Here is an 18,016-nt window from a genome sequence, read left to right on the forward strand (position 1 = left end):
TTCCTCAGACGTTGCTTGTTTTTCCCAACTACTATTTTGTTCCAAGATTTAGGTGCATCATCTAGTCTCATTTGATTCAGTAATTTAATTCATTTTTCGTAGAAAATACATCAATATAAATAAATAAAAAGCAGTTAGCACAGGAGTATTAGAAGACTACAATTAGCTTGGACACATAGATATAAAGCCGTCGAGGTTCATGCTGATTCTCAAGTAGCGGCTCTTTGCTTTCCTAATGGAGGGTGATGGGGAGTATCACGTGCTAAAAACTTATGGGAGCATCGAAAGATAACAGTTAGCTCGGACGCATAGATACAAAGACGTTGAAGTTCATGTTAATTCTCAAGGAGCGACTATTTGCTTACCTAATGGAGGGCGGGCGTATCATAGATAAAAGCTTATCCAAAGGATTAAACGTCTACCAAAGTTATAATGAAATATAAAAGTTCGTTACTCGTGAAGTAAATAGATATACAAATGTTTTGACGAATATAAAACGCCAAAAGGATTTCAATATGATGAATTACAAACATTATCCCGCTCAAATTAGTTTATCGTTATGATCAAAGATAGCGCAAATGTTACTCCGATCACCGCCTTATTATATTTTTAGTTTTTTCTTTTCTGGGGGCCACCACTGCATATTCCAATCCAATAAAAAAACCAAGAAACTAAGCGAAAAACATGCGTATATAAAAAGTGCGAGGGAATCAGTGTTGGGTCACTCAATTCAATTGTTGTTTGTTCTTGCTGTGCTGACATAAGTTTGTCTATAAAGTCAAGTCAGTGAACCGAACCAAACATCACTCTTTTCATATTCTTGTTCTGTTCCAAAAACAGGACAAAACCCTCGTACTTGTTTTCATCATCATAATCACTCTCTCTCTCTCTCTCTCTCTCTCTCTCTCTCTCTCTAATCTCACTCTCTAGAATATTCATTCACAAACCTTACAATGCCGTACGGTGAATCCTCCACCGCTGCTTCCGTTCAGTTTCCGCCGGAGACCTCCGATCATGGAAAAACTCCTTCCCTTGACGTTGAGTCTTCTCTAGTCAAAAAAGATCCCACCAAAATTGCTAGAAAGTAAGTCACTTTTTCATACCCTTTGTGTTTTTCTTCACTCTACTACGTTTTTTTTCAACTGGGCATGTGGGTTTTCTTCTGTTGGTTCTTTTTGTTGTGGAGGTTTGAGTATTAGTTATTATTTCAGATGATTTATTTAAAAAGATAATTATTCAATTCATGAAAGTATGTTAAATGCATGAAATTTGATGTGATGTTGTTGGGTGTGCTTATGATTTTGATTCTTTGCTTGTATTGCGAAATTATAGAGAATCTTATGAATGTTTTGATCTTTTTAAAGGTATCAATTGGATTTATGCAAAAAAGCTATGGAGGAAAATACTATTGTTTATTTGGGAACAGGATGTGGGAAGACACACATTGCTGTGTTGCTCATGCATGAGATGAGACATTTGATTAAGAAGCCGAACAAGGATGTATGCGTCTTTCTTGCACCTACCGTTGCTCTAGTTCATCAGGTGAGCTGTTGCACATTTGGGGGGTGGGGGGTTTTGCAATATGATTGAAATTCTCACGATTTGGTTTGGACGGTGTTAAATTCTCCTTGATCCTGTAGTGAAAAATTGCATTGATGATAGAATTGTGATTTTTACGTGAAATAATTATTGTGCGGTGTTGTCAATTAATGCGCGAATCTGATGAATTGATTTGTTCTTGTATTTAACAATATCTCTTTGAATTTTTTTGTTTTAACTAATTTGGGCTTGTTGGTCATTCCAATGTGTGTCTTCTGAAGCCTATTATTTTTTTATTTATCTATAGCAAGCAAAGGTGATATCTGACTCTACTGATTTTGAAGTTGGAACTTACTGTGGGAGTTCCAAGGGGACAAAATCTCATCAACACTGGGAGGAGGAGATTGAACAGAACGAGGTGACATTGCTAGTTAAATCATGTTGATTGTATTATTTTTCTATGTGTTGCTGTTACGACAACTTGAAGTAAAATCTGTTGAAAGAAAGTTGGTGAAAAACTATTTAATCCCATCGAGGCAATCAAATCAATATATTGGGATCTATATATCTGTTGAGTTAAATTTTCATCCAACGGTGTTTGCTAATTCTAAATTTGAACGGTGTTCTCGTTTTTTCCCCTCTCAGGTTCTTGTCATGACCCCACAAATATTACTTCACAACTTATCTCATTGTTTCATCAAGATGGAGATGATCACACTTTTGATTTTCGATGAATGCCATCATGCTCAAGTCAAAAGCAGTCATCCTTATGCAGAAATCATGAAAGTATGTTTCGCTTTTGTCAAATACATTCATAATGGAGAATGTTACACATTTTTATGAATAAAAAACCTTTCCACAGTTTCTTTTTAATTTCACGATCACAATGTTTTGATTTTGCAATTTTTTAGGTCTTCTACAAAAATAATTCCACAAAGGTTCCCCGTATATTTGGCATGACTGCTTCCCCCGTTGTAGGAAAAGGTAAAGTAATAATGTTTATCTTCAAAAACTTGCTACAATTTTTTCCTTACTTAATTATTTTGACATTCTTGATGTTTTAGGATTTTGGTAGGGAAGGAGGGAAAAGTTTAGAGACTCTGAATATAATGCGATATAGTGTGCTATGACGTGATTTGTTACCAAAGACAAAGCATTAACCCTATTTTATTAAAGAAAAAGATCAAATCCCTAAGATAGCATTATAGCATTGTGGGAAAATCGCGAAAGTCACAACAGTTGAAATAAATTAGTTATGATAAATGCTAGGCCTAGGGCCACACCCTCTGACACTCGTTTAACACACTCCAATACTAATTAGCCACATCATCTACTTTTTTCTCTCCTTTACCCGATGGCCTCTTGCACAGTTTGAGAGACATTTATTTTTAGTATAGAAAAACAACAATTTTTTTCCAGAATTCAAATGCAACATTGTCACAATCTGTCAAAGGTGGCCTTTTCCGTGTCTATAGTCTTTGTTGTTTGGCTATAGATGGTGAAGTTTCAATTGACAATTTGGAAGATGAAGAGATGCCTGGGTAGAGGTTGAGAACAGTAGTTGAAAAGTTAAAATCTAAACGATAATAAAAAATAAAATAAATGGTTTGGCAATGAAATCGGTAGCAAGTCAAGAATAAAAATTGTGAATGATGTGGAAAAACAAAACAAAGGAAGAACAAGGAGACTGTTGTTATCTAAGAATGAGACTCGCCCGAGACTCGTGAGTCGTTAGAGGTGGACATGGACGGATGTAGAGCACAATCCTCTTATCTACGAAAGAGTGTGATTATACGTGAATGGAGTGTGACTCTTCAGATTGACTATTCTGAAAATGAGTCATGTTCAGTACACATACTGTGACTTTTAAATTTTATGGCTAAAAAAAAAGAAAGAAAACTCCTAAAATTACTTGTTTTCTGTTGTGCCCGTTGCATCCACTATAACCATAAATGCTATAGTGGCCTCTGTATCCCTTATAGAGGAGCTTGCTTAATACTTAATAGGTATACTGAAGTTCATTCTTTTCTCCCTATCTCTAAAATTCAACAATATGAATGTTTTGTCATTCTTATATCTGACCAGTTCTTCGAGGGTGTTACCATAAACAAAGTTTGCTACATTGTTGATAGTGTATTCTTTATTTTGATGCTTATTGTTTTATGTGTACTCTTGGAAATAAAGGGCCTTTGCTGAATGCTAGAAGTGCTGAAGTTTACTAATAAATAAGTGAATTCCTTGTCCAGTTTCTGAACTTAACATGTATTCATTTTCAGGAGCTTCTACTGAAGCAAATCTACCAAAAAGCATTAATAGTCTTGAACAAATGCTTGATGCTAAGGTAAGGTTTGCATAGCATTATATGCCAAAGAGGAGTGCCAGCAAGCAATCCACTCTCTTACACACATTTCCCAACACTCTCGTTTTTATTGGTCTAAACTCATATGGGTTCCACCAAATCTTGTGGGTCCCAAATAAATTTAAACTAATAATTGAAAAGTGTGTGTTAGTGTGTTGCTAGCAATATTCATATGTCAAATAGCTTAACTTCGAGAGCATCATTCGTAGCTTGTCTTATAAATCTGGTGTCAAACTTTTGCCTTATTGTCCTGTGTGCAAGAAAGCAAATGTTCTTTCCATTGATAAAATGGGTGAAGCCGATATATTGATCAAGAGTTCTTGTGAATGATTACCTAGTTGTACTGTTTAGATGTTGGGCTTTGTTGCTTATCTTAATGATTTGGATATTGTTTGTAGGTATACTCAGTTGACGATGAGGCATTGCAATCTTTTGTGACCAGTCCTGCAGTTCGTATATATCGTTATAGTTCGACTGCAAGTATGGAAACTAGCTTGTACTGTAAAATTGAGGAGATTAAATGCCAGGTACATTTTTGTTGTCTGTTATGGATCGTAAGATGATTAGGTGAACAAGGTTTACCTGATGACTGCTTTATTTCATGTTAGCAGTGCATAGAAACCCTTGGTAGGAGTATAGAAGATCACCAGAAGCGGATGAGCACAAAGAAACTTCTCAACCGGGTGCATGAGAATGTGGTCTTTTCTCTTAGAAGTCTTGGCATTTGGGGAGCATTGCAGGTAAAACTCATGGATTTGATTACAAGGCATATATGTGCTATTGAAAAAAAAGATTATTATTATCATTCATGGTGTCTATTGGTGTCTGCAAGTACACTTTTTTTTATTGTACTAGTATTATACAGAGTGCACTTTTTTTTGTTATTGGGCATGGCTTTTTTAAATTGCCTCTTGAAATGTGAAGCAGAAACCTACCTTAGATGCTGTTACGTCTTCTCTTCTTCACTAGTTGTTTTGGGGCTCTTGTTTTGTTCGTGGCGTGACTTCTACATTTGTTGTTTAGCTTGTAATAGTAAACGCCATTTTTATTCTTCTCATATCTAAGAGAATATGCTTATATCCATGCTTTAATCTATTTCTGATTTATTGTTGGGGGCGAGTATAGAAAGTTTAGGGAGCAATGAGGAATAATATCTATAATTGTACTTACAACTACGTAATTTTTCTTATTCAAAACCATAAAAAAAGCAAAGGTAACAAGATATTGAAAACATTTATTGCTTAAATATTATGTATTATGTAATTAGTATACTATTATATCTTACTGTATATGTTATTTAATTTAATGATACTTATGGTGAGTTTTCAGATTAAGTTTGATTTCTACATAATATTTTAGCTTGTCAGTTGTTTATCTCTATTTGTTTTAATTCAGAACTTGCTGTTTAAATTTTGTTCTTTTTCCTTCTTTAATTTTCATGTTCACCTTCCAAGGCTACCCGTATTCTTTTGAGCGGTGATCATTCTGAGAGGCATGCATTAGTTGGGGCAGAAGGAATTTCAAGTGATGAGTCTGTATGTGATAAATATCTTGCAAAGGCTGCTGACCTATTTGCTTCCAAATCTATGACAGGTATTATAATATTGCTTGGTGGTCTTTTAATTGTGTCATTACTGTTGCAGAATTTCCGAGTTGTTGCTTTTGATAATTTTTTCTATATCCATGGAGTCATGGACTGTTAATTGTGATTCCATTTAGAGTGATGTTATATAAGGGTAGTTATGTCATTTACTCTATATACATTTTACTACTAAATATACACATATACTAGTATACATGTAAAAAATATATTAACATTAATATCTCATTTTCTTATATAAGGGTAGTTACGTCATTTACTAAATATACATCTTTCTTTCCTCACAATTTATTCACTTTCACTCCTACCAAACAACCAAAAAATTATCTCACTTTCTACTCACTTTCATTCCTTCAACATTCTTTCCGCTTTCTTTCTTTCTACCTTCTTTTCTCGGACTCCACTTGTGTACCATTGAGGAGGGAATGCCACATGACATTGGCCAATCCAGCTGTGACACATAAGCCAATTCGACTACTCTTTCTCTCTCTCCCTTTCACATATTTTTATGTTTAAAAAAATTGTATTGCCACGTGTCACACTTCAATTGGCCAATGTCACGTGACATTATGTCACACAAGTGAAATCCTCTTTTCTCATCCAAACAAAGCATACAAGTACAATTCGTTGCTGCACATCATCACTTTCACATTAGGGTTTCGAACAAACTACAACCCTTTCACTTTTCGCCGCTATTTCCTCCCACCGTCAAATATCAACCCAAATCGAACCAATGCTGCTTCGTTGCGGTCTGATTTTATTCGTTGGTGATGATTTCAATTTCATGTTAACTACAAATGGCCTTTGTTTGGTCGTTCCTCAGTGACACTTTTTCTATTTCAACATCGAGTGTGATTTCCTTGATTAATAAAGGTCAGTTCTGAATTTACTCCCTCCGTCCCGCAATAAGTGACCTGTTTGAAAATGTGCATTTTTGACCTAACTTACTTTGACCATATTTTTCTACTAATATACAAAGATAAATAATACTCCCTCCGTCCCAAATTGTATGTCACTTTAGAAAAAATATTTGTCCCAAATTGTATGTCACTTTAGAATACCAATGAAACATTAATGTTATTTTTCCTATTATATCCTTAACTATTTATTACTCTTTCTTTTTTCAATTCTTTCATTTATTTTTTCCATATCATTTATTAAGGATAATTTTGTAAAACAACTCATAATATCTCTTTCCCACACAATATTAATTACATTTCTTAATATGTGTGAAATGCCCAAAACGTCATACAATTTGGGACGGAGGGAGTATCATATAAGATGTCGTTAGATTCGTCTCGATGAGTATTTTCAAAATATCAAATTTTCATAATTTTTTCCAATATATTATTCAAGATATTTAAACTCAAAATTACGCATTGGTATGCGTAATTGGGTCAACTGTGTCACTTATTAAGGGACGGAGGGAGTATTTTTTTTATTTCGATTTTGTGCTAAGTTAAGTAGATGAATCAATTAAAGAGATTTCACATAAGGAGGTTGCAGCTAGTGGTTTTCGCTGTGATATGGCGGCAGAGATGTTTCTTGAGCTAGGATGGGAACTGGGCTGCTTTATTTCATTGATGCATTGTTTGTTAGATCAGAGTTCTTTTAGGATGTATATATTATACTTAGATGTTTTTTGTTTTATTTTTTGATTCTGTAGGTGACAGCTTATCTGATCCATCTTCCCTGGAAATATTAAAAGAGCCCTGTTTCTCTGCAAAGCTACTACGCCTCATTGGGATACTGACCAGTTTCAGGTTGGTTTCTTTAACAATTTTTTTTCAGACATGTTTTTATATAGCATATGTCTAATGTATATAACCAAATTTGACTAATTATGGCTTGATTATGAAATCGATTTATACATTCTGATAAAATATTCCAATTTCAGGTTGCAGCAGAACATGAAGTGTATAGTTTTTGTCAACAGAATTGTGACTGCAAGATCTCTGTCTTACATACTACAGAAGCTCGAGCTTCTAAGGCAATGGAAGAGTGGTTTTCTTGTAGGAGTCCATTCTGGAGCAAAGATTATGTCACGGAAGACCATGAGTGCAATTGTTGAGAAGTTTCGCTCTGGAGAGGTAAGAGTAATTATTTTTGTATTTCACTCGATAACTTTGAAATATATTATTGTGAGAATTGAATAGTTTGTAAGATTTTGTATGCTAATTTTTTATTCAGTTTGATGAGTAAAGAGTCAAGCCATACTACTGCACATGTATGCTTATTTATAATGACTAATGATAGGGGCGTACTTCTTGTCCCCACATTAGCTTCTTGGTCTTGAAATGGTCACTCTATAGCTCATGGCTATCATTTTTTATGGTTCACCTTGGAAGGCAAACACAGTTAAGGGTGTGCTGTAATTGTGTCACTGTTTCAGCACAAGTTCATATTCACCAGAGTATTAATTACAGCCATTAATACATAAGTATATTCAAAAGTTTCTTCTTTATAGGGCACCAATAAACTACATATATGCATTCGTTATGAATATAAAATAATCGAATAACATTGATTGCGGGAATGGAAGGAAATCAAGAATTTACAACAAAAGATTATCCTCTGGCCAGCAATGTTGTTAAGGTCAAGACCCCATCTAGGATCGGGAGGGGGTTTGCAAGATTGTAAAACATAGGCTTGTATCAAGTAGTGCAATAGCTTCCAACCAACCACAACAGAGAAAGTCAAGCGTGGGAAAGGATGCAGGCGATTTGATGCAAACAGAGGGTCGATAGATAGGGTGAAAGATGCGAAGAGATGAGCAGAGAGGGTTGAGAGAGAAGGGTGTCTGTTTTGGGGAAGGCAAAATGGCATTTTATGGCACATAAAGGGTTAAAAGTATGGGTTTAAGGAAAATAAATATATCTAGTCTGCACCCTCATGCTTTCCAACATTTTCTTTCACTTCATTTCCGTTTTTAGAACCTTCAAACACTATTGGAGATATTATAAATTGTCTTTTACTTCTCTGCATGTATTCCAAGCATAGTTGGTGTTAGGAAATTAAACTTAAATACATATAAAAATAATTTGGTTACTGGCTTATTTATGTAATATTTATCCTAGCTTGTCAGAGTTGAGTGGTGGTAACATGCTTCTTTGGATTACACTGTTCACAGCTGAATTTATTGGTTGCCACCAGTGTGGGGGAAGAAGGACTTGATATTCAGACATGTTGCCTTGTCATACGGTTCGATCTTCCAGAAACTGTTGCCAGCTTTATACAGTCAAGAGGTCGTGCACGCATGCCTCGTTCAGAATATGCATTTTTGGTTGACAGGTATCTTTACAATTTAGAAATTTTAATACCTTTACAATTTAGAAATTTTAAAAGGAATCTATGCAAATCCGTCCTTCTGGTTATTTATGGAATCCTATTTTTGCAGTGGAAATGAGAAGGAATTAGCCATTATTGATGGTTTTGAGAAAGATGAGTCCCGAATGAATACGGAAATTACTGACAGAACATCCAGTGAGACATACAACATCCCTGTACAAAAAACATTCAGAGTTGATTCATCTGGTGCCTCAGTCAGTTCGGCATATAGTATCTCATTGCTCTACCAGTATTGTTCAAAGCTTCCGCATGATGAGTATGGGCTTATTTAAGCTTTGACCTTTGTTTGACCCAAAATATATATTCCACTAAGGAGTTTCAGGGAAATGAAGTGCAAATTTTATTTGTCTTAAAATGTTGCTAATCTATCTTTTCAGGTTCTTTGATCCGCGGCCAAATTTCTTTTACTTTGATGATTTAGGAGGGACTGTCTGCCAAATAACTTTGCCTTCCAATGCTCCTATACACCAAATTGTCGGTACACCACAATTGTCTATGGAAGATGCGAAAAGAGATGCTTGCCTGAAAGCAATTGAAGAACTGCATAAATTAGGTGCTTTGAATGATTGTCTTTTGCCAAGGCAAAATGATGCAGAGCCGGAAAAGGTTTTGGGTTCTTCTGATTCAGATGAATATGCAGGTAAAACTTCAGCTGCACTTTGATTAGTCATTGCTTTCATTATCTTTCACTAGGCTGTCAGAAATGTACTGTATACATTATATTTTGAAATTAAGTGTTGAGCATGATAACTTGTCTATGAGTGTAAGGAGGGTGACTAATCCTCCATGCTGATCATATTTAGACTTTTTAAACTGTGTCGCCTTTTTCTCTGGATAGTTTAGTGTTGATTTATTGTCAGATCACTGAAAGATTTTTTTTCTCTTAGGCAGTTATTATCTATTATCATAGTCAAAGCTTTAGATGATGTGGTAACACATGATAAGAAGATAGGGTAAAAGCTTACACACACAGTGGATTAAAACTAAACTCTTCTATGTATCTTTGCATGCTTCTAAGCTTGTTGAGGAATTTTTTTTATCCGTTTTCAGTTGTAGTACTATTACTATGTTTGATTACTATTAGCCTATGCCTCTAGGGATGTAACAATATGGCTATGCAGTGAGTGGTGCTATATTAATTTTCCTTTATCTGCAGATGACATTTCAAGAGGAGAATTATATGAGATGCGAGTTCCTTCTGTCTTTGGACAGTCATGGAAAAATGAGAAAACTGTCCGTCTCAACTCTTACTACATTAAATTTTCCCCCACTCCAGAGGATAGGGTCTATAAAAATTTCGGTTTATTCATCATGACTCGTCTTCCAATGGAGGCAGAGCAACTGGAACTTGATCTTCATCTTGCTCACGGTAGATCCGTGATGACAAAATTTATTCCATTTGGAGTTGTAGAATTCAACAAAGATGAGGTGAGTAACTCTTTTAACAAAAAGTTAAAAAAGAAAAAGAAAATTTTAAGTTAACGCTTGGGCTTTTCCATCTTGCAGATTAAGATGGCGGAGAATTTTCAAGAAATGTTCCTCAAAATTATTCTCGATAGATTAGAATTTGTTTCGAAGTTTGTAGAATTGGGTGCTAAATCTCACACAAGCGCATCGACCTTCTACCTTTTGCTTCCAGTCATATTGAAAGAATACGATGATGTGATGAAAGTAGACTGGAAAACAGTGAAGAGATGCCTTTGTTCACCAATTTTCAGGCATCCAGAAGTTACTTCAGATAAAATGGTTACATCTATGGATAATCACCTGCTACTTGCCAATGGTTACAAAAGTATTACAGATGTTGAGAATAGTTTAGTGTATGTTCCACATACCAAGTTCTTTTTTTTTGTCACAAATATTATCTATGAAAAGAATGGATTCAGTCCTCATAAAAATTCAGAAACTTCAAGCTTCGTGGACCACTTAAATGAAAAGTAGGTATCTGTATATTAATTATTATTATTACTGATTCATTGTTATTTCACTTTTGGTTTTCCATCTCCATATTTTTTTTATCAATGAAAACGTTTAGATTTATGAGAGATATTTAAAACTTCCCGATTAACTGATAGAATCAGACATCAGAAGTTTTGTATATGTAATTTGGAATATCATATATTTGTACTGATATTTGACGAAACAACCTTGCATGCTTGGATGTCAGGTTTTCCATTAATCTCAAACGCCCTGAACAACCACTTCTGCATGCAAAACAACTCTTCAATTTGCACAACCTACTACACGATCGAAAGAATGCGGATGATGAAGGTACTGTGTTGAATAACCTATTTTTTGTGTGTTCAATTTTGTTTGTCTAGGCAATTAAATTTTTTCACATTATTTTTTACGAGCCAGTAAAGTGTCTTTGCTTTGTCATTTTTTCCACATTTCAGGTCCAATAGTTTGTGTGGGTGTAGGTTTACATATAGTTACCAATAAAATTATGAAGGCTTGGCAACTAGTTTAAGCTCCTTTCTTTGTGCATTAACTTGTGGGGGGGGAAGGACGTAAGTTTGGACCTTGGCAATTTGGAGTCCAAGATCATTGCTCTAGTAGTTAAATGGCAATGATGTTTTCCTTTACCTTGGCGTTAACTCAGCCTTTTTGTCTATCTTTCCGGCCTTAATTTCCTATTTAGAATTACTAATGTTTCTTGGAAATTCCGATTATATTACAACTTAAATGATTGGAAACCGCTCAAAAAGTTAGATGACCAGAAATAAGAAAAACATTGTAGGATATGTTTAAAAGGCTGGTCTGTATGCAACGAGTCATTCGGATTCCAAAGAAAGAACACAAACTGCAAGGCCATGGAGAAGTGTGCAGCTGTGGACTTGAATGGTTGCCAGAAACATTTGTGGCAGGGATTTACCGATTAGTAGCGCAGTAGGTGCAGCACATTTATGGGTTTTTGGTAGGGATAGGTCGAAACCTATCTGATGCCATTGGCAACTTAAGAAATCGAACAACAATAGGGATAGACTTGGGTGTAGGAAACAGTTCACACACAATCGGCCCACACACTCAAAATCGGTGTTAATATTAATTCCAACGATATAAAAGCATTCAATCCCAAATTAGATTGCTTCTAACATATATACATTATATGCTACCATAAATATCAATGATAATCTACCGATGCATGTGTATTTCTTTATGTTTTTGCATCGACAAACATCTGGATTTTGGATTTATCTTGTATTTTGATAATTCTTCAGATTCTTCTCTAAATGATTGTAGATTTTAATTTTTCAGTCACAGAACCACATGAGCTGGAGGAACACTTTGTTTATTTTCCTCCTGAGCTATGCGAACTGAAAATAGTAGGCTTTTCAAAGGATATTGGCAGTTCCATATCTTTGCTACCTTCAATTATGCATCGTCTTGGAAACTTGCTGGTTGCCATTGAACTGAGGAACCAGCTATCTTCCTCCTTCCCAGAGGCAGCTGAAATTAGTGCCCATAGGGTAAGGCCTTATTAAATGCATGTGTTATTCCTTTTCAACAAACTGTTGCAGTGCTTATATTGTACACGTTATTGTTGTAGTTTAGAGCTACTAAAAATTATGAATAACTACCAGGTTCTAGAGGCTCTCACCACCGAGCAGTGTCAGGAGCGCTTTTCCCTTGAAAGACTTGAAGTGCTCGGTGACGCTTTCCTTAAATTTTCTGTCGCACGCCATTTTTTTCTGTTGCACGACAGCTTTCATGAAGGAGACCTTACCAGCAAGCGTTCCAATATTGTAAATAATTCCAATTTGCTCAAGTTGGCTGTTAAGCGCAATTTGCAGGTAAAGTCATATTTCATGCTTTTTAATTACATAACTAAGAAAGTATTATCATTCTTTCTTTCTTGAGGTCAACTTTCAAGCTTGAAAATGCATATTTTTATTTAATGAGTTAAGTTTTTTCTTCAAAAAAAAAAAAAGAGTTAAGTTGTTTAATGTTTATATCCTTGTTCTCTCTTCCAGGTCTATATACGTGACCAGGCACTTGATCCCATCCAGTTCTATGCATTAGGCCGTCCTTGCCCAAGAGTTTGTACCAAGGAAACTGAAGACAGCATCCACTTGTGTTTAAATTCTGGTGAGGAGAAAAGGAGTGCAACTCAAATCCGTTGTAATAAACATCACCATTGGTTGCATAGGAAAACAATTTCTGATGTGGTTGAAGCTCTTGTGGGAGCATTCATAGTCGACAGTGGATTTAAAGCTGCAATTGCCTTTCTTACATGGATTGGCATGCAAGTAAATTTTGAAGCCTCGCAAGTTGTTAATATTTGCACTGGAAGTGTTGGCTATTTTCCTCTTTCTAGTGAAGTAGACATTCCCTCCCTTGAAGGAAAGTTAGGGCATCACTTTGTTCATAAGGGCCTACTTCTTCAGGCATTTGTACATCCTTCGTATAATAAGCATGGAGGAGGCTGTTATCAGGTAATCATTTTTCTTTTGGCTCCCAATTTTTGACTTTAGATAAGATTTATTATCTCTACTTTATAGCTCTTGGTCGGAATTCTATTGGTACATTTTGATCTTTAGTTTTAAAAACCTGATAAATCTTTGCAGAGACTGGAGTTTCTTGGAGATGCTGTCTTGGATTATTTGATTACGTCATATCTATACTCAGCTTATCCCAAACTAAAGCCTGGCCAACTGACAGATCTGAGATCGTTGTCTGTCAATAATAAGGCATTTGCCTGTGTGGCAGTAGATCGCTGTTTTCATGAATTTCTTCTATGCGATTCAAGTGCTCTGACTGGGGCAATAAAAAAGTATGCGGACTATATTAGAAGACCTGCATCAGACCGTGACAAAAATGGAGGACCAAATTGTCCTAAGGTAGATATTGTGACCTTTTTATAATGTTACAGCTCCAAGATGCATTTACTCTTATTCATTTCAAATACATCTGCCTGTGAGGCGACGTTCCTTAAGTATAATGTTTGTATCCGTTTCAAAGTTTTGATGCGTTCGTATTGCTGTGTAACTTTGCATTAAATATATATGGGGTTTAAATGGACATTATGGATTGTTTCAGGCCCTAGGTGATTTGGTGGAATCTTGTATTGGTGCCGTTCTTCTTGATTCAGGATTTGATTTGAACAAAGTTTGGAAGATTATGACATCGTTCTTGGACCCAATCATGAAATTTTCATCAAGTTTACAGCTTAGTCCTGTTAGGGATTTGCAAGAACTTTGCCAATCTCATAATTTGGAATTGGAGCTTCTGACATCAAAACTAGCTAAAACTTTTTCAGTTGAAGCTAAAGTGACTGGGGACGGTGTATATGAAGAAGTTTCTGTGACCAGCCAAAATAAAAAAGAAGCTGCTAAAGTTGCTTCACAACTACTATTTTCAAAGTTGAAGGTAAAATAAGTATGCTTAGTTTTCTTATATTTCCATCCTCATTTTCTCCACACCAACGGTGCATTTTTCCTCGGTGCATAGTAGCACAACATCCGAGTATATTGCTGTTGATTTCTGTAGAAACAGTAATTGTTTTGGGAGGTCTGGACTGAGCAGGGAAGTTGGTTCTCTCTCAGAATTGGGATTATCTTTTGCATTTTTTCTTTCTTTCTATTTTTAATCTTGTAAGTAGGAGGATTGCTCCATTTAGTTTTGCATTTGTTAGTTTATCTGTAACAACCTATGGTTATAGGATTTATTTCCCTCAGTTCAGTTTATAATTCAATATCTGTTTGGTTCCTATCATATACACATGTCTTTTCAATTATTGGAAAGAGGAATGCAAGTATGTGTGCAGAAGGAGCAAATTAGTGAAGCGGTAGTATTGCTATACACAAAAATAATTTGATAGAAACTACAAACTAATGCGAAAATATCTTCTCCAACATTTAAGCTTATTCCTGGGTGTTGTTACTGCTTCTGCTGTTATTTCTACTATATATCAATCATTTAGAGAGATGCATTTTAACTTTTTTAGCTACTTAAGCAGCTATATTACCTGTATTTTACTGTATGATTTGAGTCACCATGGTTGTGAATGTGCAGGCTCAAGGCTTGAAACTGAGGACAAAAACTTTGGAAGACGTTTTGAAATCAACGTCTAAGACGGAACCAAAACTGATTGGCTTTGATGAAACTCCCATTGATGTAAAAGATACTACTATCATCGAACAAGTAATAGTTAATGGAGACCTATGCAACAAGTCTAATGCAGAAATCTGCCCTATTCAAGATGTATCAGATGCATCCCCCTCGTGTGTTATACGTGTCGTCGCTCAACGGCTTCAATCTTCTTCCAAGGGAAAGCTTAGTGAAACCGTTCAAAATCGTGATTGTGGCAGTGACTTAGCAAGGACAGGTAATATAAAAACTGTAGTAGTTTTGTTGTACCAAATACCGAAGCCGGCACCTCTGTTCCATTGATTCTAACTATTTTTTCACATTATTTGGTACAAAATAACAGCAAGATCGCGATTGTATGAATTATGTGCTGCTAATTACTGGAAACCTCCTTCATTTGACTGCTGCAAGGAAGAGGGACCAGACCACCTTAAGTTGTGAGTCCCTCAATATCTTTTTTGTTTTAATTAATCTTTTTGATATAAATATTTATCCTGTACCCATTTTTTGTGAAATTCTCTGTATTAATCTAATCATTCATGGATACAAAAATACACGAGGGTATAAATAGCCTAGGGAATACAATCAAAATAAGGAAACTAGTCAACTCCTATATTTACAAGAAAAGGAAAGATTAAATATGATTGTCTCCTTAACTCTTTTACTTCAACCACCATGTCAACTTTATAGCTCGTATTGTTGATGCATGGATAGTGAAGTTGTGCAACATAAACTTTCTAGTGTTTATCGCTTGGTATATTTTTATTCTTAACACGATATCAAGGATCATGTGTTGGCTACCTTTGCTTCATTTTAGATTCACTTGCATGGTGACAATGGAGATAGAAGAGGCCTCAAATATGATTATCGAGTTTATTGGGGAACCTCTACCAAAGAAGAAAGATTCAGCGGATAGTGCAGCTGAGGCTGCATTTTGGTACCTGAAAGAGAAAGGTTACCTGCATAATGCTAACTGACAGGCTCCTAACAAGTATATATCATGCAACATAAATCTAGAGACAATTCGGCGTAGGAAAATCATTTTTTGACATAGCGGTTGGTATAGTTTATTACAGAGAAGGCCATGAAATCTAAAGTTGTAATATATTTTACAGATAAACCATGTTGTTGTTATAGTTTAATAGCATGTTGTTTTATTATGTTTTTGTAGTATCTAAGTTGTTTATATCACTTTATCTATAGTGTACCTCAAAATATTGCAGAACAATTTATAATGTATGACATGTGAAATGTAAATATTTATTTACTCCTGAAAAATTCTACTGTATGTTTAGATGAAATTGTTATTTTGATGGATAGATTAAAAAATGTGTCTTTGGTGAGCCACCATAATAGGTCGTTCATTAAATATCGACTATTCTTTAATTCTAACCAAAGAAAGAGCTGTTCAACAATTATCCTGCAACCAATAAAACTTGTTTAATTTTATTTCACAAACAAAAAAAATATGATATTCACTGAGAACGTCATAATGATAGCAAAGAAATTAGTTGACGTGGTGGAAACTGCAGTGGCTTTGAACACCCTCACATCGGCTTTTCACCACCATACGAGCTTCTCATGCATCCCATTCAGATTCTAAAATTCGAAATATTTTAGAGGTTTTCATAGGATGTTTATGTCGTTCAGATTATATATAATCTGGATAAAATAGAGCACGCGAGAAATCAATATTGTGGGAAAAGAAGGAATTTTATTGTTATTGTTGTAGATCATGATAGGTAAGTGAGGATGAGACTAATCAAATGCTTGTTTTGTGGTCATCATAGATGCAACCTTAGAAAACTTACCCGTAGTTTCATCCGGTAGAGAAAAGGAAACAGATACATAGACACCTTTTTTTCATACACACATTGTACCACTCTTTTCACAACCAACCAAAACATGACACCTAATACACATAAGAGAGAAAGAGAAAAAGCCACATGTTGCATTTCTATGTGAAGGTACAAGGGTGTATCCCACATAAATATGTCTATGTATCATTTACTCATGAAATAGAGCATGGTAGATTAAAACATTTTTTTTACGAGTAGGAGTAAGTATTCCAAGTTCACAATGTACACATTATACACCAACCACTTGCCCTAAACTTTGGTTTGTGAATAAAAATATTTGTATCTATATATATGGAAAGGAAAGTGAAGAGAATGAGAGTTGAAATTCTCTAAACAGTTTTTTTTTTTGTCTCAACTCTTTGCTTTTAAAGAGAAAAGACTTCAATAATATAAGTAAAAATTTGTCAAAAATTATTATATCGAAGATTTAAATTCAATTTTTTTTTCCAAAGGATCCTTCCTAAAATTAAGGGTAATGTTTTGTGGATGTAAAAAGTTTATTTCCCTATTATAAAAACATATTTTTGGAGTTCAGTTAAATGTGCCGTGGATTTAGAGAACTAATTTTGAAATTTTGATTGCTGAAACTTAGAAAAATGGTTCAAAAAACTAATTTCTTATACATCAAACTTTACTGTGGAGATTAATATTCAAAATGTATTCAATTTTATTTTTTAAAAGGATCAAACTTAATTATTATAACTCTACTTCCACCGCTCTCATCTAAAAAGATAGCATAACTGTCATTAGTAGTATTATGTTTACGTTTAACCTTTTTGACGGATATAAGATAAGAAAGTGTGTTCCATAAATCCTAACTCAACTGGTAAAAATATCAAAATTGTTAGGCTGGACGTCATGACTGGGGTTCGAACCCCAGTACCTCTATTTTGTATGTGTGAGTTTATGATTTTGTCGTCTCGTCTATCTACAAAAAAAATAAGAAAGTGCATTAAAAAAAAAAAAGGGTGTGAGATCATGGTGCATGTTTGTGTCATTAGCTATATCTTCACCTAACAAATCAATCGTGGTTATTAAACCGTAACAAATCAATATCCTCTTTTTTTTTCAAAAGAAATTATATATTTTAGTTAAAAAAAATGAACACAAAGATACTACCGATGAATTTTTTAATCAGAAATGAATTTTAAAATTGATCCCAAATTAAAACATGCAACCATAATTTTATTCTTAAAAAGTAAGGTTAAGCCTCAATTAATC

The 18,016-nt window shown here is 34.8% G+C and overlaps 1 protein-coding gene across 2 annotated transcripts; it reads left to right on the plus strand.

Annotated features, from left to right (window-relative positions):
* The first annotated feature begins 711 nt into the window (after nucleotides 1-711).
* Nucleotides 712-16,214, plus strand: LOC25493973 (dicer-like protein 4). 2 transcript variants are annotated; one of them, XM_039833116.1, is made up of 25 exons: nucleotides 712-1,084; nucleotides 1,365-1,542; nucleotides 1,847-1,957; nucleotides 2,185-2,325; nucleotides 2,451-2,523; nucleotides 3,816-3,880; nucleotides 4,297-4,425; nucleotides 4,510-4,638; nucleotides 5,353-5,491; nucleotides 7,165-7,261; nucleotides 7,396-7,588; nucleotides 8,629-8,789; nucleotides 8,896-9,102; nucleotides 9,224-9,486; nucleotides 10,003-10,274; nucleotides 10,353-10,783; nucleotides 11,014-11,117; nucleotides 12,111-12,316; nucleotides 12,431-12,640; nucleotides 12,821-13,282; nucleotides 13,415-13,687; nucleotides 13,887-14,216; nucleotides 14,862-15,174; nucleotides 15,280-15,373; nucleotides 15,754-16,214. In XM_039833116.1, exons 1-25 carry the CDS (start codon nucleotides 954-956, stop codon nucleotides 15,911-15,913), a joined length of 4,872 nt encoding a protein of 1,623 aa, XP_039689050.1. In that variant the 5' UTR covers nucleotides 712-953; the 3' UTR covers nucleotides 15,914-16,214. The 2 variants fall into 2 exon arrangements, with proteins under 2 accessions (XP_039689050.1, XP_013458135.1); XM_013602681.3 differs by having other exon boundaries at nucleotides 713-1,084; nucleotides 12,105-12,316.
* The last annotated feature ends 1,802 nt before the right edge of the window (nucleotides 16,215-18,016 follow it).

The sequence above is a fragment of the Medicago truncatula genome, chromosome 4 (assembly GCF_003473485.1).
Source record: "Medicago truncatula cultivar Jemalong A17 chromosome 4, MtrunA17r5.0-ANR, whole genome shotgun sequence".
In the NCBI taxonomy this organism is placed as follows: Eukaryota; Viridiplantae; Streptophyta; class Magnoliopsida; order Fabales; family Fabaceae; genus Medicago; species Medicago truncatula.

Bases quoted from the DNA above. Each gene is read 5' to 3' on its own strand.
- LOC25493973 (XM_013602681.3), top strand. From the start codon at position 954: ATGCCGTACGGTGAATCCTCCACCGCTGCTTCCGTTCAGTTTCCGCCG. The intron at 5,492-7,164 runs GTATTATAATAT...TTGATTCTGTAG, and splicing joins TGCTTCCAAATCTATGACAG to GTGACAGCTTATCTGATCCA. The intron at 13,283-13,414 runs GTAATCATTTTT...AAATCTTTGCAG, and splicing joins ATGGAGGAGGCTGTTATCAG to AGACTGGAGTTTCTTGGAGA.